Here is a 27,479-nt window from a genome sequence, read left to right as displayed (position 1 = left end):
TCTGGAAATGTGGCTGACTCCTACTTCTCCTTCCTTCACTTTCCTCCCCACCATCCTTTTATCATAAGCAGAGATGAAACAGATGTCTACATGGATGATCGTGTCTCCTTTTAATTCGCAGGAATCCTATCCACCTCCTCTGCCAGAGTTCCTTTCTATTTGTGAAGATCCTCATGAACCGCGTGATATGAGTTCCTTGGAAATGAAGATCCTAGAAACTCTCGACTTTGACATCAATATTCCCACTGCATATTATTTTCTGCGTAGATATACTACGGTAACAGGTCTGGGGTGGGGGAACATAGCTTAGTTATTTTAACTTCTGGATTAATCTTTTATCCAGAGTAGCTGACAGACTTCTTGGTGAAAGGTTGTTTATTAGATACCTGAGGTGGGACAAGTTATAAATTTCTGTGGATTACCTTTAAGATTTTGGAATAAGGGCAACATAGGGATGAGGTAAAAATATTCTTTGATCAGGAGAAGATGCATATGCTTTGGGGAAATGTCAAATATTCTTTTTCTTAGTTATGGTTATGCTGGAAATCACCTTTAATCATTCATTGTTCCCTACAATTGTTTTATATATGTTTTATGTGTGTTTTAAGTTAAATTGTTGAACATAAGAAAGAAGGGAATGTTTTGGAACATGAAACATCTCCTAGAGTAGGACTATGACTATGTGCACCTCACAGTTGGGAGACTTTGACCCTTCCGAGGATGATTACTCCAGTGAAGAGTCAAAGGGTACACGCTTGGTGAGTTAGGATGACTTTAGGTCTTTGGTGACCTAAAGATGGCCAATCTCCATGCCAGTATCATAATCTTCTCTCAGAGTTCCTGCACTTTTGTAGGCAGTAGAAGTGTTAGAGCTCTTAGGGGAAAGGCTTCCTCCATGTAAGTGTCACAGCTCTGAGGGGAAAGGCTTCCTCGCTGAAAGCTCTGCTCTAGTGGGGGAAGGTTTTCTTCAAAGTGTTACAGTTTTGAAGGAAAAGGTATCCTGGCAGTCTGGAGCCAAGGAATACTGCAAAGTCACACCATACAACAAACCTCACACAAGAGATTTACTGGGAGGGAAAAACCCAAGAGGGTGGCTGCCTCTACTCAGGTGAGAAGCAGCAGCAAATGGAGAAGAAGGTAGGGTTTATATAACGTTTCTTGGTCAGGGGAAGTTTTCCAGGGTGGGTATTGGTGGGTTTTCAAGTACAGAGCTTGGGTTTTTTACTCCATAGTGCGGGGGCTGAGACTGGCTATTAGGGCAATTAAGAATGTTCTGTGGGTTAGGACCTGGCTGGGAGGTCCTCAAGGGAGGAACCTGGCTACTTGCATGCCTCAAGGGGCTTACAGGCAGGAGTCTGTAAAAGGGGTCATGAAAGCAGAAGAAGTACTTTGTTTAAGCAGAGAACCATGTGGATTAGGGATGAGATAGCTTGAAAGGGATTCTTCTGCCTGATACTGTTTTTCTGAATTGATTGTTAACCCATCTTCTTATTTCCTTTAGTGTGCCCATGCTAGCATGAAGACACTAACTTTGTCCCGCTTCATCTGTGAGATAACCCTACCGGAATACGAATTTATCCAAGAGAAGCCATCAAAGCTAGCTGCAGCCTGCCTTGCCTTGGCCCTCTATATGCGGAATCTCGACAATTGTGTAAATGGATGGGGATGGGGTTGCTCAGTTTCTAAGAGCATGATGTTCTAAGTTCAAATCCCCAGTACTCATGTAAAAAGCTACTCATAGACATTTTTGATTGTACCACTAGTCTGTGGACTGGCTGGGAGAGGTCAGAGCTATCAATACAAGAGAATCATTGGGAACTTGCTGGCTGCCAGCCTGACTCTAGGTTCAGTGAGAAACTCTGTCTCAAAGACTAAGGTAGACAGTGGTAGCACAAGATAACCAGACATTTTCCTCTGGCCTGTGCATGTATATGTACAGGTACATACATACATACACACATGTGCATGAATGTGCACACACCCCAAAACTACTTGGGGTAGATATTCATGATGGGTGGAGATGGAAATTAGGACTGTTGGAAGTTCTTGTAACAAAATTGCTATGTTCCTGTAGCTATGGCTTCTTGATGACTTGCACAATGTATGGACAAGATTTTCTACAGTGATTGATTAGTTTTTCTTAGCCACAATACTGTAACACTTTTTGTTTTTAAAGAAAGCCTCCCAGAAAAGCCAAAATTGCAAAACAGACCAATATGAAGTCACTTTGGTTATCATAAGTGCTATTGTGGGCTCACTTCCTATCCTTTACCCCATTCCATTCCTGTCCCTTGCAGTCTCCTTAGCAGAACTGACATCTTAAGGATCTTGTTGGATAGGGTTTGAGAAACACTGACCCAGAGACTACAGAATAGTGAAAGGATCTGTTTGTGTGTAACAGGGCATGCCTGTAGTGCTATCATCTGAAGTAGAAGTTTCCTATAATTAAAATTCATATTTGATATTTTCCTCAATTTTATAAGATATTGTAGAGAAAAGCAACTGTAGAGAACATTTAATTCTTACTGATGTGTAACATATAATCAAATTAGAGACAATGTGGTAACAATGCCCTTGTTAAACAGCCATTTCTAAGGCCTCTTTATCTAGAAATTCTGAGCCAGTCTTGATGAGCAAACCTAAATATTGAGGAAGTACCACACAAACACTTAGGTGAACCTGTGCTAATTGTGTTTATTTTTTCTAGAAGTTTTAGTATTTCAGGTTTATGTTGATCTTTTGCATTCTGTCTTGAATAAGATGAAATCTCAAAGTTTTATGTGCATTTTCCTAATGACTAGGGATGCTGAACATTTTTTGGAAGCATTTCTTACCCATGTTTTCTTCTTTTGAGAACTCTCTGTTCAGGTCCTAAGTGCAATTTGTGAATGAGTCATTTGTTTTTGACTATTTGTTTTTTGACTTCTTTATATATTCTGGATATTAATCTTCTGTTAGATGTATAGCTGGCAAAGATTCTCTCCCATTCTGTAGACTTCCTCTCCTTCCAGGTGATTATTTCTTTAGCTGTGCAGAAGCTTTTTAGCCTTCTGAAGCACCATTTGTCAATTGTTGGCCTTAATTCTTGGGCAAATGCAGTCCTATTTTGGAAGTCCTTTCCTACACACCTATAACATGTAAGGTACTACATATGTTTTCTTCTAGAAGTTTCAGTGTTCTAGGTTTCATGTTTAGATCTTTGATCCATTTGGAGTTAGATTTTGGTCAAGGTGGTGGGTGGTGCCTTTACCTAGGGTTCCTAGATTCTACTTGGCCACTGGTAGTCTTCCAAAGTAGTAGCCTGGGGTATGGAACCCCGGATTGGGAGTGCAGTCTAGGGTTCTTGGACCACTTAAAGAGGTTTAGCAGACGGTGTGCAGTGTCTTACCTAGGGTCCCTAGGACCATTGTGACCTCCAGTAAGCTGCTGGAGCTGTGGCAATTTTATGTTTATTCCATTGTGATCAGATAGGCTACAAGGAGTGATTCCAGTCTTTTTGAAGTTTTAAAGATTTGTGTTGTGTTTCAGGATGTGGCCTATTTCAGAGAAGCTTCCGTGTGCTGCTGAGTAGAATGGATATTCTTTTGTGTTTGGGTAGAGTATTCTGTAGATAACTGTATTTGATGTGTGATGTCACTTATTTCTAATGATTTTCTATTTAATTTTTGTCCAGATGAGTAGTCTATTAGAGAAAGTGTAATATTGAAGACACATGTTATTATTAGGATGAAGTTAATCTGTGTCTTTACATCCAATGGTATTTTTTAATGAAGTTGTACACCCCAGAGTTTGGTGCATATATTTTTAGGAAAGTAATGCCTTTGTAGTTAACTATTCCCTTAATTAGAATGAATTGTCCCTCTTTATCTCTTCTGATTACTTTTAGTGTGGAGTCTGTTTTCTCAGCTATTAGGATAGCGATGTCTCCTTGCTTTATGGTCAAACTTGATTAGAGTACTTTTGTCGATCTTTACTTTAAGGTGATGACTGCCTTTCAATATAAAATGTGTTTCTTGAAAACAACAGATGGATGGAGTTTCTTTTTCTGTTCAGTAAGCCAGTTTCTTTTAATTGGAAAATTGAAGCCATTAATACTTAGTTATTTTTGAAATGTGTATGAGTTAATTGTGATTATTGTATCGTTGATTTTGGCATTGTTGTTTGTATTCTAAGTGCTACTTTGTATCTATCTTATTATTTATTCCTTTCTATTTGTTTCCTTGGTTTCTTGGCTATGCTCATTATTCTCTTCACCCCAAAGCATTGCTTCCTAGGTTTTCTTTAGATTTTGTTTGTTGAAAAAAATTTAAGACACTTATATCTTGGAAAATCTGTCAATCTCCTTAAATTATAGCAGATGTTTTTGCTGGGTGTATTAATCAAGGTTGGTCATGTTCTTTCAGGAATTGCAATGTATTACTCCAGGCTCTTCTTGTTTTCAAATTTTCACTGAGAAGTCAGCTGTTACTCTCATGGGTTTTCCTTTATATATGACTTTAGTTTTTGTTTTCCTTGCAGCTTTTAATATTCATTCTTTGTACTTTATACTTAGTATTTTAGCTATGATAACTGTAAGGATTTTCTTTTCTGATGTTGTCTATTTGTTGTTATGTGTGTTTCTTATATCTATATAAGATTGTATTTCCTTATTTGGGGAGTGTTTTCTTCTGTGATCTTGCTGAAGAGCTGGCCTATGCCATTGACTTGGGATTCTTCTCCTTTATTATGCCTGTAATTCAAAGGTTTTATTTTTCATGTTGTTTCACATTTTCTGTCTCTTCCTTTCCTGTGTTCAAAGTATTTTTTTCATACTCCTTGTTTATTTGGTCTATATGTTCTACTTTATCTTAAAGTCTGATATTTTATTTTCTGCTTTATTCATTGTATTTCTAAGGCTTTCTTTCCTTTGAATTTTCTAGTGGATTTATTGAGTCTTTTCAATTCCATCTTCATTTCAGCTTGGGTCTTCTTTAGTATTTCTATGTCTTTGTTGAAGTCCACTTTCAAATCTTGGATTGTCTTTGTCATTTCTCTAAGTTTTGTGTTTTTATTTTCTTGGGAATTACTTGGTGAAACATCTCAATGAAATTCGTATCTTTAAGCTCTTTGGATTCTTTGATGAAGACTATGATTTGTTCTTTTAATTCTGTGTCCTGAAGTTCTCCTAGGTAATTCTCAATAGCAAACATTTCTACAGGATTGCTAAGTTTTGGAGGGGAGACAATGGCCTTATCTTTCATATTGTTTGCATTTTTCCTATAAGATATGGTCATGTGAATTTCTTTTGCTAGTGCTGTGTCTAATACAGACACCACAGGATAGGGAAGAAGAGAAGATGTGGGGGTGGATTTGCCCTAGAGGTTGAAAATGGCTTAGATGGGATGAGAGGTTAGATGGGCATAGAGGAATGAACTATTTTGCTGGATGTGCTTCCTGGTTCAAGTCTGGAGGATAGGGGTATATCTGGCTGGGTGGAAAGATTGGATGTGTATTGGAGGGGCCTATGATTTGGAGGGCAGTCAGGCCAGGTCCTGGCAAAAGCTTAGGTGCTGGTTTTGGATCAGGCAGGAGTGGGCAGACTAAGCAAGAGCACTGGATGCGGGATTTAGGCTATATCTGGAAGGCTGGGTAGGTTGTGTAGCGGGGAGGGTCAAACAGATTCACTATGTTAGACCCTGGAGAAGTATATGCAGAATCTGGCTAAGTGGAGAGATTGGATGCCAAAACATAAATATTTAGAAGGCAGTTTAACATTGAATTTATTTAGCAAACAATAGTAGCAAGTTTCCCACTAGGGCCTTTAACCTCCCCAGCAATGGACTTTTGACCAGGGTTATAGTGGAGACTTGTGGAGCCTCAAATTTAATAGGAAAGTAGTTCATTTTTACCTCTATGACAATCATGTTACTAATATACCAGTAGGTACATCTTGATGGCAGATCAATATTATAATATTCAGGGTCCTCTATTGGGTGAGTCTGTTGATAATTTTTCTTCCTAATTAGCCTGTACAGTACCTGATGGCACTATGAAAACTAGCCAGCAGGAAGGAAGCTAGTAGTTCAGTTCCAACTCAGTTTCTTTATGTGCTACAACCAAAGTGTGTTGAGTCTTCAGTAGTAGGCTCTTACCATTGAATTTTTGTGGACAAAGAAAAAGCAATGGAAATAGCCCATATTGAATTGGAGGCATCCTGAGGCCTCCCTGACCAACAATTCATAGGGAGGTATCCCACAGCTGGCACTGGCATTTTTGCTCACTAGCCTATGACTTCTGGAAGAAGCAGTATCCACTCATGCAGAATATCCCTGTTCAAACAACTTCTTCTTCTACTTCTTCTCCTTCTTCTCCTCCTTCTCCTCCTTCTCCTCCTTCTCCTCCTTCTCCTCCTTCTCCTCCTTCTCCTCCTTCTCCTCCTTCTCCTCCTTCTCCTCCTTCTCCTCCTTCTCCTCCTTCTCCTCCTTCTCCTCCTTCTCCTCCTTCTCCTCCTTCTCCTCCTTCTCCTCCTTCTCCTCCTTCTCCTCCTTCTCCTCCTCCTTCTTCTTCTTCTTCTTCTTCTTCTTCTTCTTCTTCTTCTTCTTCTTCTTCTTCTTCTTCTTCTTCTTCTTCTTCTTCTATTATTATTATTATTATTATTATTATTATTATATTTTAAAATTAGTTCACAAAATAGTAGATTTCTATATGGCTCCTTCATACATTATTAGTTGTGATTAACTCATTCACTTTTGCTTTCCTGCAACCACTACCCCTATTGTCAATGAAAGCATCCCACCCTCAGTATCCCTCCCATCTACTTTCATATTGTATGTTTCAGTATCCCACCCATACCTCAGAGGAGGTCATTTTAAAGCTCAGCCTTGAAAGAAAAGTAGAACTTGTGAGAAGGAATACTTGATGTGGGCAAAGTAGTAACTGAAAAGATGTGAAGGTACTAAAGGAAAGAGTACGGTGTATTTGGGGTAAAATTCTAAAACTAGTCCTATTCCTCGGGTCTTTAGTGGATTTTAGCATACATGAACACCTATAGCTAGGGCTAACATATAAATGATAATACTTGGACATAATCATCTTATAAGTTTGTGTTTGATACTTGAAACTTAATCTTCTAGGTGCTACCCTATAATTATTAGTATCTGTACAGCATTAGCCTTTGAAATGTTTTGAGTATCTCCCCTGGGATGTTGGACTTGAGTAGCATAGTTGGAGACAAGGATATATTTTCAATAATATAAGTTGCTGGTCATTCTTCTTTTTTCAGATTCCTTTACTGGAACATTACACTCACTACAAGATTAGGGAGCTTTACACCTTGGTCCTGAAGCTAAACAGTTTGGTGGCTTTCCAACCCAATAATTGCCTCAAGAATGTGTATGCGAAGTATTCTGAAGAGTAAGTACCAAACTCCACTTAGAGTTTATGCTCATTCATGAAAATCTTTCAAACAGTGGGCCTAGAAAAATCTCACTTAAAAAAAAAAGAGGATTCAGAAACTTTACACCTTCCTTTCTCTACTCTATAGTTAAACCCAGATAGGAAACCAAGGACTCTAATGTGCCATTTCCTCTGTGGAACCTCTTTTACTTTGGCTTATTTTCCTCTAAGCAGACCACATTTCCTTTTGCAGGAACTTCTTTGAAGTTGCCAAAATACCTCCTTTGGACATGAACTATCTAGAGGAGATTTTACAGTGTACATTATAGAACTGAAGCCCTCAGGGAGCAGCTGCTGGGACAGGCACACACATAGGCTGCATTCATTCGTTTCTCTTATGTTTGAAATTTCATTAATGTTTTCTCTCTTTGTATTTTCATGAACTAATAGTGTTGTGAATATTTACATGTTTTAAATTGCTTTTTATGAAAGAAAAGAAACTGTTATATTTGTTTTTAAAAAAATTAATAAAAATGCAACGGTTTCTAGAATGGCTCATGTCCCCTTTCATTGCTGAGGTACCCCACATGTGTCAAGAAGGCTGTTCTCAGCCGGGTGGTGGTGGCGCACGCCTTTAATCCCAGCACTCGGGAGGCAGAGGCAGGCGGATCTCCGGGAGTTCGAGGCCAGCCTGGGCTACAAAGGGAGTTCCAGGACAGGCTCCAAAGCTACAGAGAAACCCTGTCTCGAAAAACCAAAAAAAAAAAAAAAAAAAAAAAAAGAAGGCTGTTCTCCCAGTGAAGCCTATTTCAGGATCTAACTTATCCAGTTTCCTTGTCTTTTTAGAGGTTTTCTCCTTAGAAGAAGAGGAATTCATCTGGTGTAAGCTGATAAATGAGTCTATGGCAGAATGCTCCTGGAGAGTGGCACCTAGTTCAAGAAGGGCTCCCGGTTCTCCCCCAGGCAGGCCTCAGCAGTGTAGAGCCAGAGCTGCTAATAGGGAAGATAGGACAAACTCTTAGTAGTTCCAATCTCAGATTCTTTATTTACTTTTTCTTCAATGGTGAAAGGTGGAGAAATAAGACCCCCCCCCACCGCAAGGCAGCTCTTGACAGTCTAAATTTGAAAATGAAAACAACTTGTAAGGCTCATTGAAATCTTTTCTGAACCTTATTGTCTACCAAAAGAAGACATTTCTAGTTATAAAATAAAGATTTTCCATAAATGCCAGCACCAACAAGTTATTCAATCTTTTTTTTTTTTTTTGCATAAAACCACAAGAAGTTCTTTTTTCTCTTGCCTTATCTCTGAGGTAATGTGTACTGAAATAGTTACTTCATTTGCTAGGAAAGGAATTAAAACCCCCCTATGCCAAGAGCCTTTTTCTCAGTCTCTAGGGCTTTCCCAAGTCTATCAAGAAGTATCTGCCACAACAGATGACTACTCAGACTCTCATCTTTTTTTTTTCTTTCCTTTTTTGGTGGTACTAGGGATTGAACCTAAGGTTTCATATAAGGTAGGCAAGTGTGCCACTATTGAACTATATTTCTAGCCCTTATTTTATGTTTTGTTTGCCCTTTATTTAACCTTTGTTGATTTCCTACATAAGTACTTCAACTTCCCTCTCCTATCCTAGAGGATATATACTAGACACGTCCTCGCATATCCCCCTCCCACCTTCATGTCTTCTCTCTGTTTTGTAACCCAGTTAGTCCAATTAGTCTTGCCTATTGGACTGTTGACTGATTGTATTGGCTCAATTTTGTGCAGGTTTGTGCAGATAACTACGACTGCTCTAAGTTCAGGAGTGTAATGGCCATGTCATGTTCAGAAGTTAGCATCTCATAGCACTCCTCTCCATCCTCTGGCTCTTACATTTGTTTCACTTTCTCTTTTGCAATGTTCCCTGAGCCTTAAGAGACTTGGAATAGATGTCCCATTTAGGGCTGAACATTTAGTGGTCACTTATTCTTAGAACTTTGACCAGTTGTGAGTCACTGCATGAACTGCTATCCATGACAGAAAGAAGCTTCTCTGCCTAAGGTTAAGAGCAACACTAAACTATTGTTATAAGCATGAATGTTTAGAAGTCATTTTGACACCTAGCAAAGTAACAGTAGTAAGTTTCCCCACTAGGCACTATGACTCCCTCACTCAGAAATTTTGACGAGGTTTATAGTATTAAGTATGAGTTCCTTCCTGTATATCAGACCTCCAATTTAATCAGAAAGTAGTTGCTTATTCTGGTAACAGTCACGCCACTATTGCACTAGTGAACACATATTGACTGGAAGGTTGATATTGTAGCACTCAGGGTTTAGCAGTGATACCATTGATGACTTTTCTAGTCATCTTCCAGTACTATGAAAGTTAGCTAACAGAGAGGAAGTTTTCAGATCAGTCCCAGCATTATTTCTCTATGCCATACAACTGAAGTATGTTGTGTCTTAAGCAAAAGGGTCTCAACATCTAGTTATGAGAGGTAACCAAGAATGATGGCAATACCTGTATTGGTGTAGATAGCTCTGGAGACTCTCTGAACAATAACTCATAGGTAGGCATCGTTCACATGGCACTGGGATTTTAATTTAATGATTTATGTATTCTGGGACAAGCACTGTCCATCCATACAGGGAACATGTGTTCCAAACTCCTCCATTCCATTATATTTTAAATTAGTTTTCACAGTAGTGTGTTTCCATAAGAGGTTTTCCTACATCCATAGTTTAGTTAACCCAACCCTGTAGCGTCTGCACTACAGGACGGTAGGCAAGCGGGGAAAGGAGCTGGGGATTTAAACACATACACACAGAGAGACACAGGAACATGGGTCATCCTTGAAACAAGAACGCCAACTTTATTGTGTTCCAGGGAAGCTTATATGGGATCTTTAACTGATAGCCACGCCCCAGATTCTGGGATTTTTCACCTATAAAACCCACCAGAATTCACTCCCCTGCCATCAGGAACTCATGAGGGTCTCATGCTCAGAGCAGCTGCAGGCACAGGAAAACAAGTTGTTTACTCCATTCACTCCAGCAGGCAAAGGGTCTGAGGCAAGCAAAGAAAGTCAAGGGGCCAGCAGCCCCAAACAACCCTACTTCCTACTCTCCTCTATCCTACCACCAATCTCCATTTAAACATTTAACTCTTTACTATTAATCCCAGCTTTCATATCACATGTGTTCTACTATCATGTCACCTATTTTTGACTTTGAAATGATTTATTTTATTTTATTTTTTAAATATTTATTTATTATGTATACAATATTCTGTCTGTGTGTGTGCCTGCAGGCAGAAGATGGCACCAGATCTCATTTTGTATTAATTAAATTTATTTAATTTTATATCCCAGCCAAAGTTTTCCCTCCCTCCTCTCTTCCCAGTCCCTCCGACCACTTCCATTTTGCCACCCCCAATGTACCCCCTCCTCTGTTTCTGTTCAGAAAGGGGCAGGCCTCCCATGTATATCAACAAAGCATGGCATATCAAGCTGCAGTAAGACTAAGCACCTCCCTTTTATTAAGACTGGGCAAGGCAACCCAGTATAGGAATGGGTTCACAAAATCCAGCCAAAATACCAGGGACAGTTTCTGCTCCCACTGCTAGGAGTTCCATAAGTAGGCAAATCTACACAACTGTCACATATATGTAGAGGGCCTAGGTCTGTCCCATGCAGGTTCCCTGTTATCAGTTCAGACTCTGAGCTCCTATGAGAAACTATGAGGTTAGTTGATTCTTTGGATTTTCTTGTTATGTCCTTGACACCTCTGGCTTATACACTCCTTCCTCCCACTCTTCAATGGAATTTCTGAGCTCTGCCTACTGTTTCACTATGGGCCTGTGCCATGCCAGCGCAGCCTGGATGCCGAGACTGGCAGGATGCCGGGATTGGGACATGGAGGCTTTTTTTTTTCAGGTAGAAGAACAGCAACCTTTATTTTGCCCCAAGCTAAAGCCTTTTATACCTCTACTGCTTCTGTGGAAAACCACTGGCTAGAAAGAACACAAACATCCTTGTCAATTACAGACCACAAGGAAGTTCTGCTGTCAGTCAGGGGGAGTGAGGGCAGCTAAATCACAACAACTCTCTCCCCCCGTTTTATTTTATAAAATAAATGGTGTCTGTCTTGTTACTTTGGTTAGAATACTTTATCATGAAGAATAGCCCTCTAATATTCCCAGCCTTAGGTGGCATCCTGCCCCCAATTATTGCCCTTTCGTGGCTACCCAGACACATAGCCCTGAACCAAGTATCCCCAGGACCGACAGTGCCAACGAGCCAGACCAGTGCTGCAACCATCTAGCATGCACTAACTGGGTAGTAAAATTAACAAAAGCAGTATTCCAAAGCCCTCTCATATGACAGTTGAGTTCCATAACAGTAGCAGAAGCATGCAATACAGTGCCAGGAGTAATGCACATAACATGATAAAAGCTAGAACATGTTAGCCATTGAAAAGTTCAAAGATTGTCCACTTATTCCTGAGCCAGAACCACTTGTTGGTTCAAGGTCAATATATCCAATTGAATATGTCCATTAAGATCATTTTGAATGTCTAAAGCATTGCTGACTTTCAGCCAGGTGGTTGACAGTCTCAGCCATCTGCACAGTCTGGGAGAGAGCATTTCCAGCAGCATTATCTGCCGTGGCAGAGATAGCAATAACGGCAATCACAGTTGCAGTGATTCCAAGGTCTCTCTTCTGCCTGTCTTCTATGGTTGTCATATTTGCTGATACTCCCAACACTGCCGTGGTGTCCCCCAGGCTGGGCACTGACTGGGCCAGGGCAACATGCCTTTCACTGATGCCACCTATCAAAGCTCTGCTCCAGCTGCCTTCTGGCCCCAGATGCACTCTCTCTGGGTCCAAACTGCTGCATGGAGCAGAGCAGAACTCAGGGAAGCAGGCTTGCTACTCCTGATCCTGAACCACTGAAGGGACCCCACTTTAACAATCTTTTAGGGAATTTGGGCATCATCAATCTGGCTACTTCCTGCTGAGCAGGGGTGCTGCATTCTTGGGGGTATTTTACATTAACATTTCAGGGGTCTCGGTGAATCAAAAACACATAAATTTGCAATGAATCTACAGGTTCTCATCCTCTGTGGAGACAAAAGCAGAACCTCTTTTCCAAAGCATCAAATCCTTAGGCCCATATTTTAAAGTCAAAATACCTTTCTTAGCAGTTCCCAGAATCAAATGTCTTTCTCCAGTCCAGAACACAAAAGACAACACAATCAACATACTAACATACATTTATCTGTACACATTCTATCTTTTGGAGGTCCTCAATTCACCCTCCTGCCTCCTCTTTATTCCCTACTGGCCAGTCTTTCAGAGAGCATCCCTCAGAGCGTCTCTGGGATGAAGAAACATACTCCTTTTAATCTGGCTTGGCTTGTTCCCAGTCTGGAACATTTAACCCCCCTCCCATAATAAGCCAGGGGCTAACTTGAGCTATTGTTTGTACAAAATCTTCTTCTGTCTTCCTCGTTACTTCCGTGCCTTGTTGCTTTAAGAGTTTTAGTTACATTTTGAGGCCTTCAATTCACCCTCCAACCTCTTCATTATACTTGCTAGTCTTTTGGAGGGTGTTGCTCAGAGTATCTCTGGGGATAAAAAAAACACATTACCTTCCCCAATACACTCCTTGATTTAGCCAGTGGATGGAGCAACCCCGTTCACAAATCCCCACTTTCTAGATTTCGTTAGAATCTCCACTTGTCTTGCAGCCTGAATGCCAAGACTGGTGGGGGGTGCCGGGATTGAGACATGGAGACTTCTTGTCAGGTGGAAGAACAGCAACCTTTATTTTGCCCTGAGCTAAAGCCTTTTATACCTCTACTGCTTCTGTAGAAAAGCACCAGCCAGAAAGAACACAAGCATCCTTGTCAATTACAGATCACAAGGAAGTTCTTCTATCAGTCAGGGGGAATGAGGGCAGCTAGATCACAACAGGCCTGCATCTGTTTCTATTAGTTGCTGGATGAAACATCTTTGATGAGAATTGGACTAGGTACCAATCTGAGTATAGCAGAATATCATTAGGCATCATTATGTTGATATTGTATTCTCCAATCATGTATGGTTCACTCTTAGGTCTCTGAACCATCCAGCTTCTGGGTCCTGGCACTCCAAGCCGTGTGTAGATACTCTCTTGGTATAAGTCGCAGGCTGGACCAGTCATTGTTTAGCCACTCCCACAATCTCCGCATCACACTAACTGCAGCACATCCTGTAGGCAGGACAGACTGTAGATTGAAGTTTATGTGACAGGGTGGGAGTCCCAATCCACCCACTGTAAGTCTTGCCTGATCACAGGAGATGGCCAGTTCATGCTACATATCCACTATTTCTAGAAGTCTTAGCCGAGGTCATCCTTGTAGATTCCTGGGAGTTTCCCTTGCACCAGCTTTCTCCCTGACCCCCAAAAGCCCCCCTTTCTAGTCATTTCTTTTAGTAACCTTCTCCCCAAATTTCTGAAAGACTGCCATATTGTTTTCCGTAGTGGCTCATGTGCAATAGAGGGAATATTCCCCTTGCTCCATATTTTTTTCCAGCATAAGATGTCATTTGTATTTTTAATCTTTGCCATTCTGACAGGTGTAAGATGGAATCTCAGAGTTGTTTTGATTTGCATTTCCCTGATGGCTAAGGATATTGAACACCTTCTTTAAGTGTTTCTCAGCCATTTGAGATTCTACTACTGAGAATTCTGTTTAGGTCTGTATTCTGTTATTAATTGAATTATTTGGTTTGTTGATGTCTAGTTTATTGAGTTCTTTATATATTTTGGAAATCAGCCCTCTGTCTGATGTGGGGTTGGTGAAGATCCTTTCCCATTCTGTAGGCTGTAGTTTTGTCCTATTGACAGCGTCCTTTGCCTTACATTTTAATAAGGTCCCATTTATTAACTGTTTATCTTAGTGTTGGTGCTACTGATGTTCTATTCAGAAAGTTGTCTCATGAACCAATCTGTTTAAGGCTATTTCACACTTTCTCTTCCATCAGGTTCAGCGTAACTGGATTTATGTTGAGGTATTTGATCCACTTGAACTTGAGTTTTGTGCAGGGTGATAGATGTGGATATATTTGCATTCTTCTACACATTGACATCCAGTTATGCCAGCACCATTTGTTGAAGATGCTTCCTTTTTCTCCATTATATAATTTTGGTTTCTTTCAAAAAATCAGGTAGTAATAGGTGTGTGAATTTGTGTCATTGACTTTGATTCAATTCCATTGATCCACTTGTCTGTTTTTATGCTAAGAAGATGATGTTTTGTTACTATAGCTCTGTAGTAGAGATTGAAACCAGGAGTTGTTTTATTGTACAGGATTGTTTTAGCTATCCTGGGGTTTTTGTTTGTTTGTTTTTCCATATGAAGTTGAGTATTGTCCTTTCAAGGTCTGTAAAGAATTGTGTTGGGATTTTGATGGGGATTGCATTGAATATGTAGATTGTTTTAGTAGAATGGCCATTTTTTACTGTTAATCTTTCCAATCCATGGGCACGGGAGATCTTTCCCTATTCTGATAGCTTTTTCAATTTTCTTCTTCAAAGACTTGAAGTTATTGTAATACAGGGCTTTTGCTTGTTTGGTTAGAGTTACACCAAGATATTTTATATTGTTTGTGGATATTGTGAAGGTATCGTTTCCCTGATTTCTTTCTCAGCCCGTTTATTGTTTGTATATAAGAGGACTACTGATTTTTTCTATCTAGCCACTTCACTAAAGCTGTTTATCAGCTGTAGTTCCCTGATAGAATTGTTAGTATACTATCATATCATCTGCAAATAGTGATACTTTGATGTCTTCCTTTCCAATTTGTAGCCCTTTAATCTCCTTTAGTTGTCTTATTTCTCTAACTAGAACTTTAAGTACTATATTGAATAGATATGGAGAGAGTGGACAGTCTTGTCTTATTCCTGATTTTAGTGGAATTGCTCTGTTTCTCTTCACTTCATTTGATATTGGTTGTTGGCTTGCTATATATTGCTTTTATTATTTTATATATTTCCCTTGTATCCCTGATCTCCCCAAGATTCTTATCATGAAGGAATGTTAGATTTTGTCAAGAACTTTTTCAGAATTTAAAGAGATGATCATGTGGGCTTTTTCTTTCAGTTTGTTTATATGGTGGATTACATAGACATATTTTCATATGCTGAGCGATCCATTTATCTCTGGCATGAAGCCTATGAAGCATGATTGGTCATGGTGGATGATCTTTTTGATGTTTTCTTGGATTCAGTTTGCCAGTATTTTGTTGAGTATTTTTACATCAATGTTCATGAGAGAAATTGGATTGTGATTCTCTTTCTTTGTTGATTCATTGTGTGGTTTGAGTATCAAGGTGGCTGTGGCCTTATAAAATGAATTTGGCAATGTTCTTTCTGTTTCTATTTTGTGGAATAATTTGAGGAGTATTGTTCTTCTTTGACAGTCTGATAAAATTCTGTGTTAAAACTGTCTGGCCCATGGCCGGGCGGTAGTGGCGCACGCCTTTAATCCCAGCACTTGGGAGGCAGAGGCAGGCGGATCTCTGTGAGTTCAAGACCAGCCTGGTCTACAAGAGCTAGTTCCAGGACAGGCTCCAAAACCACAGAGAAACAAAAAAAAAAACCACACACACACAAAAAAAACTGTCTGGCCCTGGGCTTATTTTGGTTGAGAGACTTTTAATGACTGCTTCTATTTCCTTAGGAGTTTTGGTATATTTAAATTGTTCATCTGATCTTGATTTAATTTTGGTATATGTCTACTCCTTTTAGATTTTCCAATTTTGTGAAGTATAGTTTATTGAAGTATGACCTAGTGACTCTCTGTATTTCCTCAATGTCTGTTGTTATGTTCCTTTTTCTGTTTCTAATTTTGTTAATTTGGATATTATCTCTCTCTGCCTTTTAGTTAGTTTGGATAGGCATTTATCTATTTTGTTGATTTTTTTGGAAAGAATCAACTCTCTGTTTCATTTATTATTTGCATTGTTCTCTTTGATTCTATTTCATTGATTTCAGCCCTCAGTTTGATTATTTTCTGCCATCGACTCCTCTTGAGTGAGTTTGCTTCTTTTTTCCTAGAGCTTGCAGGTGTGCTGTTAAGTTGCTGGTGTGAGATGTCTCCAAATTCTTTATGTAGGTAGGCCCTTAGTGCTGTGAACTTTCCTCTTAGCACCGCTTTCATTGTGTCTCATAAATTTAGGTATGTTGTGCATTGGTTTCCATTGACTTCTAGGAAGTCTTCAATTTCTTTCTTATTTCTTCCTTGACACAATGGTATTTCCGTTTTAAGAATTGTTCAGTTTCCTTGAGTTTATAGGCTTTCTGTAGTTTCTGTTGTTGAACTCCAGCTTTAATTCATGGTAAACTGATAAGATAAAGGGGTTATTTCAATTCTTTGTGTCTGTTGAGACTTGTTTTGTGAGTATATTGCTCAATTTTGGAGAAGGTTCCATGAGGCACTGAGAAGAAAGTATATTCTTTTGTGTTTGGGTAAAATATCGTGTAGATATCTATTAGGTCCATTTAAGCCATAACATCTGTTAGTTCCATTATTTGTTCATTTAGTTTCTGTCTGCATAGTCTGTTTAATGGTGAGAGTGGGGCGTTAAAAGTCTCTCCCTATTATTGTGTGGGATTCTATGTGTGATTTAAACTTTAGTAATGTTTCTTTTACAAATGTGTGTTCTGTTGCTTTTGGGGCACAGATGTTCAGAATTGAGACATCATCTTGGTGGATTTTTCCTTTGATGAAATATCCTTTTCTATCTCTTTTGATTAATTTTGGCTTGAAGCCTATTTTGTTAGATATTAGAATAGCTACACCAGCTTGCTTCTTAGGTCTGTTTGATTGGAAAACCTTTTTCCAACCTCTTTTCATATCAATTATCTTAGCCTTTGTCTTTTTATTGTCGAACTGAGTACATTGATATTGAGCGAGATTAATGACAAGTTATTGCTAATTTCTGTTATTTTGTTGTCATTGGTGGTGGTGGGAGAGAGAGAGAGAGAGAGAGAGAGAGAGAGAGAGAGAGAGAGAGAGAGAGAGAGAGACCCTTCTTTGGGTTTTGCTGGTGTGAGGTGTGAGATTTTCTATTGCCTGTGTTTTCGTGGATGTAGCTAACCTCTTTAGTTGGAGTCTTCCTTCTAGTACCTTATATAAGATTGGATTTGTGGATAGATATTGTTTAAATTTTACTTTGTTGTGAAACAACATTTCTTTCTTCCATTTATGGTGGTTGAAAGTTGCTGGGTATTGTAGTCTGGGCTGGCATCTGTTGTCTCTTAGAACTATAAAACATCTATCTAGACCCTTCTGGCTTTTAGCATCCCTATTGAAAAGTCAGGTATAATTCTGATAGGTCTGCCCTTATATGTTACTTGACCCTTTTCCTATGCAGCTCTTAATATTCTTTATTCTGTATGTTTAGTGTTCTGATTATTATGTGGTGAGGGGACATTTTTTTCTGGTCCAGTCTATTTGGTGTTCTGTAAGTTTCATGTATCTTTATAGTCATCTCCTTCTTTATTTTTAGAGATTTTTCTTCTATGATTTTGTTGAATATATTTCCTGGGCCTTTGATCTGGGATTCTTCTTCAATTCCTATTATTCTTAGGATTTTTTTTCATACTGTCTCATATTTCTTGGATGTTTTGTGTTTGGAATTTTTTGGTTTTAACATTTTCTTTGACTGATGACTCTATTTCCTCTATCATGTCTTCAATGCCTGAAATTCTATCTTCTATCTCTTGCATTCTGTTGGTGATGCTTGCATGTGTAGTTCCTGATTGCTTAGCCAGATTTTCCATTTCCATAATTCCCTGAGTTTGTGTTTTCTTTATTGCTTCTATTTCTTTTTTTTTAATATTTATTTATTTATTTATTGTGTATATGATATTCTGTCTGTGTGCATACCTGCAGGCCTGAAGAGGGCACCAGACCTCATTGTAGATGGTTGCGAGCCACCATGTGGTTGCTGGGAATTGAACTCAGGACCTTTGGAAGAGCAGGCAATGCTCTTAACCTCTGAGCCATCTCTCCAGCCCTATTGCTTCTATTTCTACTTTCAAGTTTTGAACCATTTCTATCACCTTTTTTTCTTTGCTTTCAGGTCTTTCTTTTAAGGGATTTATATTGATTTCTTCCAATTTTTTGTTTGTCTTCTCTTCAATTTGTTTAAGGCATTTTTTTCATTTCTTCTCTAAAGTCCTATATCACCTTCATAAAGTTATTTTTAAGGCCATTTTCTTGTGTTTTAGCTGTTTTGGATTATTCGGGCCTTGCTGTCATAAGATAGCTGGACTCTGCAGGTGCCATATTGCCCTTTCTGTTATTGATTGTGTGTGTTCTTACACTGATGTTTAGGCATCTGAATTTGTGATGCTTATAGGTCTAGGTGTTACTTCTTGTGTTTGTATTTGTTGGGTGGGTATTTTGTTCCTTGGTTTCTGTTTTCTGTCTGGTCTTCTGGCCTAAGTGGCTAAGGGTTCTGGTGACTAGCAAGTCTTCAGGTCCAGTAGTGTATCTCCCCTGGGGCTTTGGGGATCATGGGTCCCTAGGTTAGGCCCGGCCTCTAGTAAAGCCAAAGTCTTCTTCCAAAGATGTAGACAGAATTATGGACCACAGGAGAAGGAGTGCAATCTGGGGTTGTTGGGTAGGCTTTAAGGAATGTTAGTGGGCAGTGGGAGGTGCTTTACCTGGGCTCCCTAAAACCAACTTGGTCTCCACTGAAGCTGCTGGGGCTGTGGACTGGGATATGGAGCCTGGGGGGGGGTACAGTCTAAGATTCTTGGGCGGGCTTTAAGGAGTGTTATCCAGTGGCAGGGGGCATCTTACCTTGGGGCCCTATATCTGACCTGACCTCTGATAAAGCCTAACTCTTCTTCCAAATTGTAGTCAGGAATATGGAGCCTCGGAGAGGTGATATTGTGTCACCTCTAATAAAACCCTAGCTAATGGGCCCTTTCTAGCTTTTTAACCTCTACAGACACTCCAAATTAAACACAAATCTAAAAAGGAAAATCAACGCTAGCATTCGCATATGAGGGATAACATGGAACATTTATCTTTCTGGGCCTGGATTAACTCATTAGTATGTCTTGCAATTCTATCCATTTCTTGAAAATTTCATAAATTTATACTTCTTTACAACTGAATAAAAGTCCATTATTTATAGGTAGTACATATTTATTATCCATTCATCAGTTAATAGGTATCTAGGCTGATTCCATTTTCTGGCTACTATGAATAGAGAAGCAATGTGTTCAGGAAGATATGGAGTCCTTGGGTATGTGCCCAGGATTTATATAGAAGGATAATGTGGCAATTGTTTTTTATTTTTTGAGAAACCTCTACTTGATTTCCATAATGGTTATACCAAGTGTTCTTCTTACCTACATCCATGCCTACATTTGTTGTTATTTGTTTTCTTGATGACAGCCATTCTGATATGGGTGAGATGGACTCTCACGTAGTTTAAATGTGCATTTTCCTGATGGCTAATTGTGATGAATATTTTTTAAGTTTTTACTATCTGTTTATATTTCTTCCTTCTAAAACTGTTCAGTTGTGCAACCCATTTTTGATTATATTGTTTCTTTTCATGACTTTTAGTTTTTTTATATTCTGTGTATTAATCCTCTATCAGATATATAGTTGGCATGCATTTTCTCCCATTCTGGCTGGCTTGGTTTTTCTGAGGGGATATCTTTATCATCAAGGAGAAGGATCAAGAGACCTTGGATCTAAGGTATGGATGGGAACAGAAATGTCTACAGCCTTCACCTATAGGTGAAGGGTGGCTTTTTGAGAGAGGCCCTTGCCATTAGCTAACCATCTGAGGCCACAAGTTTGCTTTCCCCAGTTTGGAAGGTTTTGAAATTTGATTATGCCTACTATCCTTTGCTTTTTCTGGTCTGCATCCTGATAGATATCCAGGGGATTCTGGCTACCGATTCAGTATTGGAGGTCCCAATCCATCCACCAGTGGAACCATGCACCAGTGGGAGGCAAAAGTTTCTTAAGATTGGTGCTACAGAAAGGGCTGTGACAGGCAGGTGTTGACAATTGCCAGCAGCAGGACAGCTACTTAACTGTTGCAGGACTGGAGAGTATTGTTTGCGGAATGCAAGCAGAGTCTGGGCGGAATAGGGAGCACATGTGGGTAAAAACTTTGTGAAGAAGGGAAGGAGCTTGGGGCGCCTGAGTTTCTAGTTCTTTCTACCTCTTGAGATCCAGGTGTGGGAAAGTAGCTTTCATGGTCCATATTATTATCTAGAGAGATGTATTGTCTATCCTTTTGGTGTTGCCTACAGTGTGCTATTGAGACTGTAGTAGTTAGCAAGACTAACTACTAGTTAGGAGTTTCTGAGTGGTATTAGCAATGGGTGTTCCTCTTTGTGTTAGGAGCCCCTCTGTTTTCTGATTAGGATGTTGGAGTGGATAATGTTAGAGGTATACTTGGAGTCAGTATAAATGTTAATCTGTTCATGTTTTTTGGTGAGGGTGAGGACTCTTGTTAGAGCTGTCAGTTCTGCCTGTGGAGAAGTGGTTTTCTGAGAAGGGCTGCTATCTCCCTCAGTGTGGGCCAGCTCAGCTACAGTGAACAGAATAAGGAAGTAGGCAGAACAGCCATCCCTCTTACCATTTCCCTCAAGGGGGATATGCGTCCTGACCAAGTGTGTAGGAGGAAAAAGGACCAAGGCCTCCGGGGACATAGGGAGAGTCAAGAATGGAGGTGGAGAAGGACATTCTCATGAAGTAGTAGAGGGAATAGGTACAGGTGATATGGAAGCGAAGGGAGAGATGGGGGACTGGGGAGGAGCAGTGGAACTGGTGGAAGATCTGTAGGATGCTCATATGGTATAGGATCATATGCAGGGTTGGAACTGGAGGGGAGGGGCATTTTGGAGGGGGGTGGTTACAACCAAGATTTCAGTGGCTGTGGTAGTTTGGAAGAAAATAGCCCCCAAAGGGAATAGCTCTATTAGGAGGTGTGACCTTGTTGGAGTAGGTGTGGTCTTGTTGGAGGAAGTATGTCACTGTGGAGGCAGGATTTGAGGTCTCTTATATGCTCAATCCATGTCCAGTGAGACAGACCACTTCCTGTTGGTTGCCAATCAAGATGTAGGACTTTCTGCCCCAGCATCATGTCTGCCTGCATGTCGCCATGTCCCACTATGATGATAATAGACTAAACCCCTGAAATTGTAAGAGACCCCATTAAAGATTTTTCCTTTATAAGAGTTACTATGGTCATGGTGTCTCTTCACAACAATATAAACCCCAACTAAGTCTGTGGCAGAGGAAAAGTTGATAAGCAGAGCAAGAGTTACACAGATAGGGTCAGTCCAGAGAGCACAAAACCATGTACATAAGGAGCTTCAGACTATTTTCCATCCAGTTTTATGAAGCTATCTATATCAATTAAGATACTAAAACAAAGTTCTGAATTCTGGGCAACAAGATTTGCATTGAAAGGTGAAGCAAAGTTGCCAGTCTCAATTCTCCTAATTGGAGTTCCTTTAAGTTATCCCTCAAACAGTTTAAGGAGTGTCTTAGCATAGACAGTTTGGAACCCATAACAGGTATGGAATCAAGATAAAGACATAGGGCCCAAATCAGGACTTTTGAGGTATCCCTTGAGTTTGGGATTGACAAAACAAGCCTGGAAAGTAGGAGTAGGATCCCTAAAGTCATCCTTTCCTGAAGCCAAGAGACCATGGGACCCTGGAAAGTTCCTGGAACTCTTGATTGAGCACATCTGAGGGTGAGATGGAGGGAGATTTTCTGGAGTCCCTGACCCGAGCAAATCTCAAGACAAGACAGAGGGGAGCTCCCTCATCCCCAAGACCTAACCAGGGCATTTTCAAGTTAGGTTCCACGATTCCTTTGTTCTGACATTTCACGAATTTCTTTGTTCTGACATTTCACAAATTCCTTTGTTCTGACATTTGACTGTGTTAGATGTATGCTCTGTGTTAGCTGTGGAGAACTGGCCTCTTATCTAGAGGTCAGACTATGTCAGAACAAAACAGAAAGATGTGGGAGAGGAAAATGTGAATGTTTTATAAGAAAAAGAGATATGATGGAGGATATATGTTAGCGAGAGTGGTGGAGGGCCAGCTCTGTTAGTCAGGTGGGCTGGAAGGGGTTCAGCTAAGGTACTAGACAGTCCTGGTTGCCAGAGCCAGAACCACCAGTCTCTCAAGGGCTTGACTACCAGGACGGGCCCAAAGTTGGAACAAGACAGAGAAAGGTGCGAGGAGAGAGGAAGATGAAGGGATAGCTGCCTGGGAGAGAAGAATGGCCCTGGCAGGCCCATTAAGGCCCCAAACTAGGTTTATTTAAAAAAAACCTGCTCAAACATGTTTATTACTACTCTATTCATGATAGTCAGAAACTGGAAACAAGGTAGATGGCCCTCAACAGAAGAATGGATAAAGAAAATGTGGTTCATTTACACAATGGAGTATTCCTCAGCTATTAAAAATGGCATCATTAGGCTCCAAAACCACAGAGAAACCCTGCCTCGAAAAACCAAAAATAAATAAATAAATAAATAAATAAATAAATAAATAAATAAATAAATAAAAATGGCATCATGGAATTTTCAGACAAATGAATGGAAGTAGAAAAAAAATTATCCTGAGTGAGGTAACCCAGGCCCAGAAAGATAAATGTGGTATCTATTCATTTATGTGTAGATATTAGCCATTAAATATGTGATAGCCAGTTTACAATCCATAGACCCAGAGAAGTTAGGTATAGAGTAAGGGACTGGGGGGCACATGGATCTCTCTCAGAAGGGGAAATAGAATAGATTTTTATGGGTGGGGGTTTGAAAGAGGGAATGTATGGAGAGACAGTTGAATTTGAGGGGCAGTTGAGGGATGGTATGGAAACCTAGTGCAGTGGAAACTTTCTGAAATATATGAAGACAATCCTATTGAGATCTAATGATGGAGAAGACAGCGTTCCAATTGTCTCATTTGATGACAAGAGATGGCATCCAATTGAGTTGTTCTTCAAGGGACTGTTGAAAGAAGAGCGGCGGGCTGTGTCCCGCCACCCGGCTAGCTTTATACCCGAAATAATTACATGGAAACTGTATTCTTTTAAACACTGCTTGGCCCATTAGTTTTAACCTCTTATTGGCTAGCTCTTACATATTGATCTAACCCATTTCTAATATTCTGTGTAGCACCACGAGCTGGCTTACCAGGAAAGATCTTAACCTGCATCTGTCTGGAGTGGGAGAATCGTGGCAACTGCCTGACTCAGCTTCTTTCTCTCAGCATTCTGTTCTGTTTACTCCACTTACCTAATTTTCTGTCCTATCAAAGGGCAAGCAGTTTTCTTTATTAATTAATCAATAAAACAACAGATAGAAAGATGACCCTCCTCCATCAAGGGACTCCCATGGAAATCCCCAAACAATCCAGGCTATTGTCAAGACTATAGGCTTCCCTCCACAAACTGAAAGGTAGACCCCATTACTGAGAACAACACCCATACAACTCATGGAACATGGGCAAGTCAAGCAGGTGCCTACCTGGAGGCTTAGCCTCTATATTCTAGTGTCTTCAGTGGGGAAGGTACCCTGAAGCTGCTGAAAGAAAAACATAAACGCCAACCCAGCCACAAAACCTTTGACCTACAATCTGTCCTGCCTGCAAGATAAGCTAAGATAATGGTAGCACAAAACTCCTGGGAATAGCTAATCAATGTCTGATTTGATGTAAGGCCTACTCCACAAGACAGAACCCATACCTGATACTGTGACCGAGAACCAGAGACTAGATACCCAGAGACCTAGGGTAAAACCAAACACTACTGGTCTAAAAGAGTATCACTAAAATGACTTCTACTGGCATTCTGCTGTACTCATAGATCCTTGCTTTATTCAGGCATCATCAGAGAAGCTTCCTTCTGCAGCAGATGGGAGCAGATTCGAGACACACAGCCACAGTAAGACCTTACAAGACAAGAGAGCCCTCGGATCACAGAGCTCTAAATGGGATGTCTCCATCAAATCCCTCCCCTCAAAGCTCAGGGAGTCCAATGGAAAAGGAGTCAGAAAAAGTGTAAGGGACAGAGGAGATAGAAAATACTAGGAGAACACGGTCCTCCAAATCAACTGAGAAAAGGTCATATGAACTCACAGAGACTGAGGCAGCTTGCACAGGGCCTACACTGGTCTGCACCAGGTCCTTTGCATATATACTATAGCTATCAGCTGTATTTTACTGAACTCCTCAGTGTGTGAATGAATGGGTCCCTGATTCTTGTGCTTTACCTTGGGGGCCCTTTTCCTTCTGTTGGATTGCACAGCCTTGATGTGATGGTTTCTGTTTTGTATTTTATTTTGTTGTATTTTGTTAGCTCTTAGAAGCCTGTTTTTTTTTTTTTTCTAAAGAGACAGAAAGGGAGTGTGTCCAGATGGGAGGAGAGGTAGGGAGGAATTGAAAGGAGTAGGGGAAAGGAAAACTGTGATCAGGATATGCTGTATGAGAAAAGAATCTATTTTCAATAAAAGGGGGAAAAAGAACTCCAATAAAGCCCCAAGATCCAAAAGTCTCATCCATAGGACCTGCAACAGTTACAGAGGCAAAGGCCCCAAAGACCAGGCATTTCCGGTAGAGTGGTGGCTGTTTAGCCTGTATAGTGAACTCCTGAAAGAACAGGTCCCAAGAGTAGACAAGGATAAGAAAAAAGCAAACAGGTCCCAGAGAGAGAGAGTGTGTGTGTGGAGGCACCCCCATCTGTGGGGCAGGAACCCCAGATGCTCTCTGGTTTCAGCACCAAACGTTAGCTTTGGGGGACAATTAAAGAGACAGAAGGCAGAAAAGAGTCAGATTCCTGACTTCAACAGACAGGATTGTTTGAAAGAAAGAAGGACAGACACTTTTCTGTGGGAAAAGGAGTGCCTGTAAGGGGAGAAGGTTGGCTTGAGGGGCTTGAGGATGGGGAAGTTGTCGCAGCCAGTGGTCTACTTGCAGTTCTGCAGGCTTTCCTGGAATTGTCTGCTTCCCTCAAGACAGGTCATCTTGGGAGATAGGCTGTCTCTGCAAATATTTCTTTCTGGGCTGACCAAGCTTCTGGAACATTGAAGGGATCTTGTGAATCCTTTTTACAACCGAGCACTCTATCACTAGGTTTTTTTCATTTATAGCATTTCAATTTGGGTTCTCCTTAGTGTTCTCCTTTGTTGAATTCCTCTCTTCATATCTCACCACCTTTCTTATTTCATTCAGCTGTTTGCTTGTGTTCTTTACCAAGAGCTGATTTTCTTTTATTTCTTTGAATAAACTTATAATCATTTCTGAGGGCTAAAGTTTTGTTTTACATTTAAATTTCTGTGCTTAGGAGAGCTATGAAAAGAAAATGTCTCTTACCTCTAAGTCCCTCTTGCCCTAGGACAGATAACTTCCTGGAATACTGGGGGCTGTTGTTCAGGTACGATAAGAAGCCCCGTGTTCTCACTTTTGTAAGCAAGGTTAGTTGTCCTAACTGCACAGGATGTGCTTGATCACACTAGGAGGGAGGTAAGAAGGTGTGAAGTACACAGCCTTATGGGTTTTGCTTTTGAAAGCACCGGACTAACATAATTCTCAGCTATTCTCTGGGAATTCTTGGCATGGGCCTGACCAATGTCCATTGTCCTGGTCAATATTTTAAAAAGCTTGCTTCAAATTTGTCTCAAAAATTGTGGTAGTGCTCTTATTTTCAGCTGGTGGGGTTAACACATTCTTTTAAATTCTTTGTCTAGGATTTCATCTGACCATCAATCACCATATATCATTACTGTAGTATTAGTAAGTTTCAGAGGAGTTATGTTGCCTTGGTTTTTCATTTTTGTTATATTAATGCATCGGGATTTATGCTTCTTGTGTTATTTGGTTGTTATTTTTAAATCAGATGTGTGTGTGTGTGTTTCACCTGAGGAATTTGCAATGTTCAAGTGGAACTTGGATGTTGTTTTTATCTAAGTCTCTACTGTTCTATTTTATCAATAAAGACCTGGAGGTGAGATGCTGAGGTAAAAACCTGCTAGCCCAGAGAGGCAGAGAAAGCACCCAGCTGTTTTCTCCTCTGCTGTCATTCCAGAAAGAGATCTTGCTTCTAGCCTTCCCAAACAAAACTCAAACTAAATGTCCTTCCCTTCTACTTTCTGCGCCCCCCCTCTTACCTGTCCTCCTGACTTCCTTCTGTTCTCTATAGCTTTTTACTGACAACTGGTTACTTGCTCTGCCTCTTGACCTGAGGTTGATTTTATTTAATTGTGTTTAAAATATTCAAGCAAAAAGCTCTTGGATTATAGGTGTGTGCTAACACTGAGCCACACCACAGCTAGAAGCAATTTTTTTTTCTTACTAAATAACAAGAAGCAGGTTTTTCTAGTAAATAACACATTCTCAGGGTTCACAGTGTGATCAAATATCCTGCAACACTTGGGTATGGTAGAGTTGAATGTGTAGTGTGAAGTTTGGAATATGGTTCCTTAGAACTAGAACTCAGGATATTTGATATAAACTAAATATCATTCCCTGTTTAGGATGTTGTCTGTTTGAGAAACGAAAACTGCTTCATATTACCCTGTACAGATATTGTACTAGCCAAATAATACAGTGGCCCCTTTGAATTCAATAAAAGTTGGAGTACAAATAATGAACTACAGTATGTAGCAAACTCACCATATTTTAGTTAATAACATTAGAACATAAATAGTGTGATTAGGTATAAGGATTATGCATTAGTTAATTTTCTGTTGCTTTGTTAATCCATGACCAAAAGCAACTTATAGAAGAAAAAATAGGGATGGAGGCATAGTAGCAAATTATAGGCATGGTGACAGGAGCAGGAAGCAGAGTGATCACATCTTCATCTATATCGAGAAAGTAGAGAGAGAAAACTCACATTAGGGTGAGGCTATGAATTCTTAAAACTTGTTTCCAGGGATATACTCCTCCACCAAGGCTATACCATGCCCCCAAGCAATGCCACTATTTGGGGACCAAGTGTTCAAATAGTTGAGCCTAAGAGAGACATTTTCATTCAAACCATCATATTCTACTCACTGACTCCCCATAGGCTCA

The 27,479-nt window shown here is 40.1% G+C and overlaps 1 protein-coding gene across 1 annotated transcript in view; it reads left to right on the top strand.

Moving 5' to 3' along the window:
• Ccnb3 (cyclin B3) overlaps window positions 1-7,703 on the top strand; it is a 58,750-nt gene extending 51,047 nt beyond the window's left edge. Inside the window, exons 10-13 of the mRNA XM_057759612.1 lie at window positions 122-277; window positions 1,502-1,651; window positions 7,262-7,392; window positions 7,628-7,703. Coding sequence (XP_057615595.1) covers window positions 122-277; window positions 1,502-1,651; window positions 7,262-7,392; window positions 7,628-7,703 — 513 coding nt within the window. The remainder of the gene's footprint in view (window positions 1-121; window positions 278-1,501; window positions 1,652-7,261; window positions 7,393-7,627) is intronic.
• Window positions 7,704-27,479: the final 19,776 nt, after the last annotated feature.

This window comes from Chionomys nivalis, chromosome X, assembly GCF_950005125.1.
Source record: "Chionomys nivalis chromosome X, mChiNiv1.1, whole genome shotgun sequence".
NCBI classification, from domain to species: Eukaryota; Metazoa; Chordata; class Mammalia; order Rodentia; family Cricetidae; genus Chionomys; species Chionomys nivalis.
This window is presented reverse-complemented; position numbering and strand designations above follow the sequence as displayed.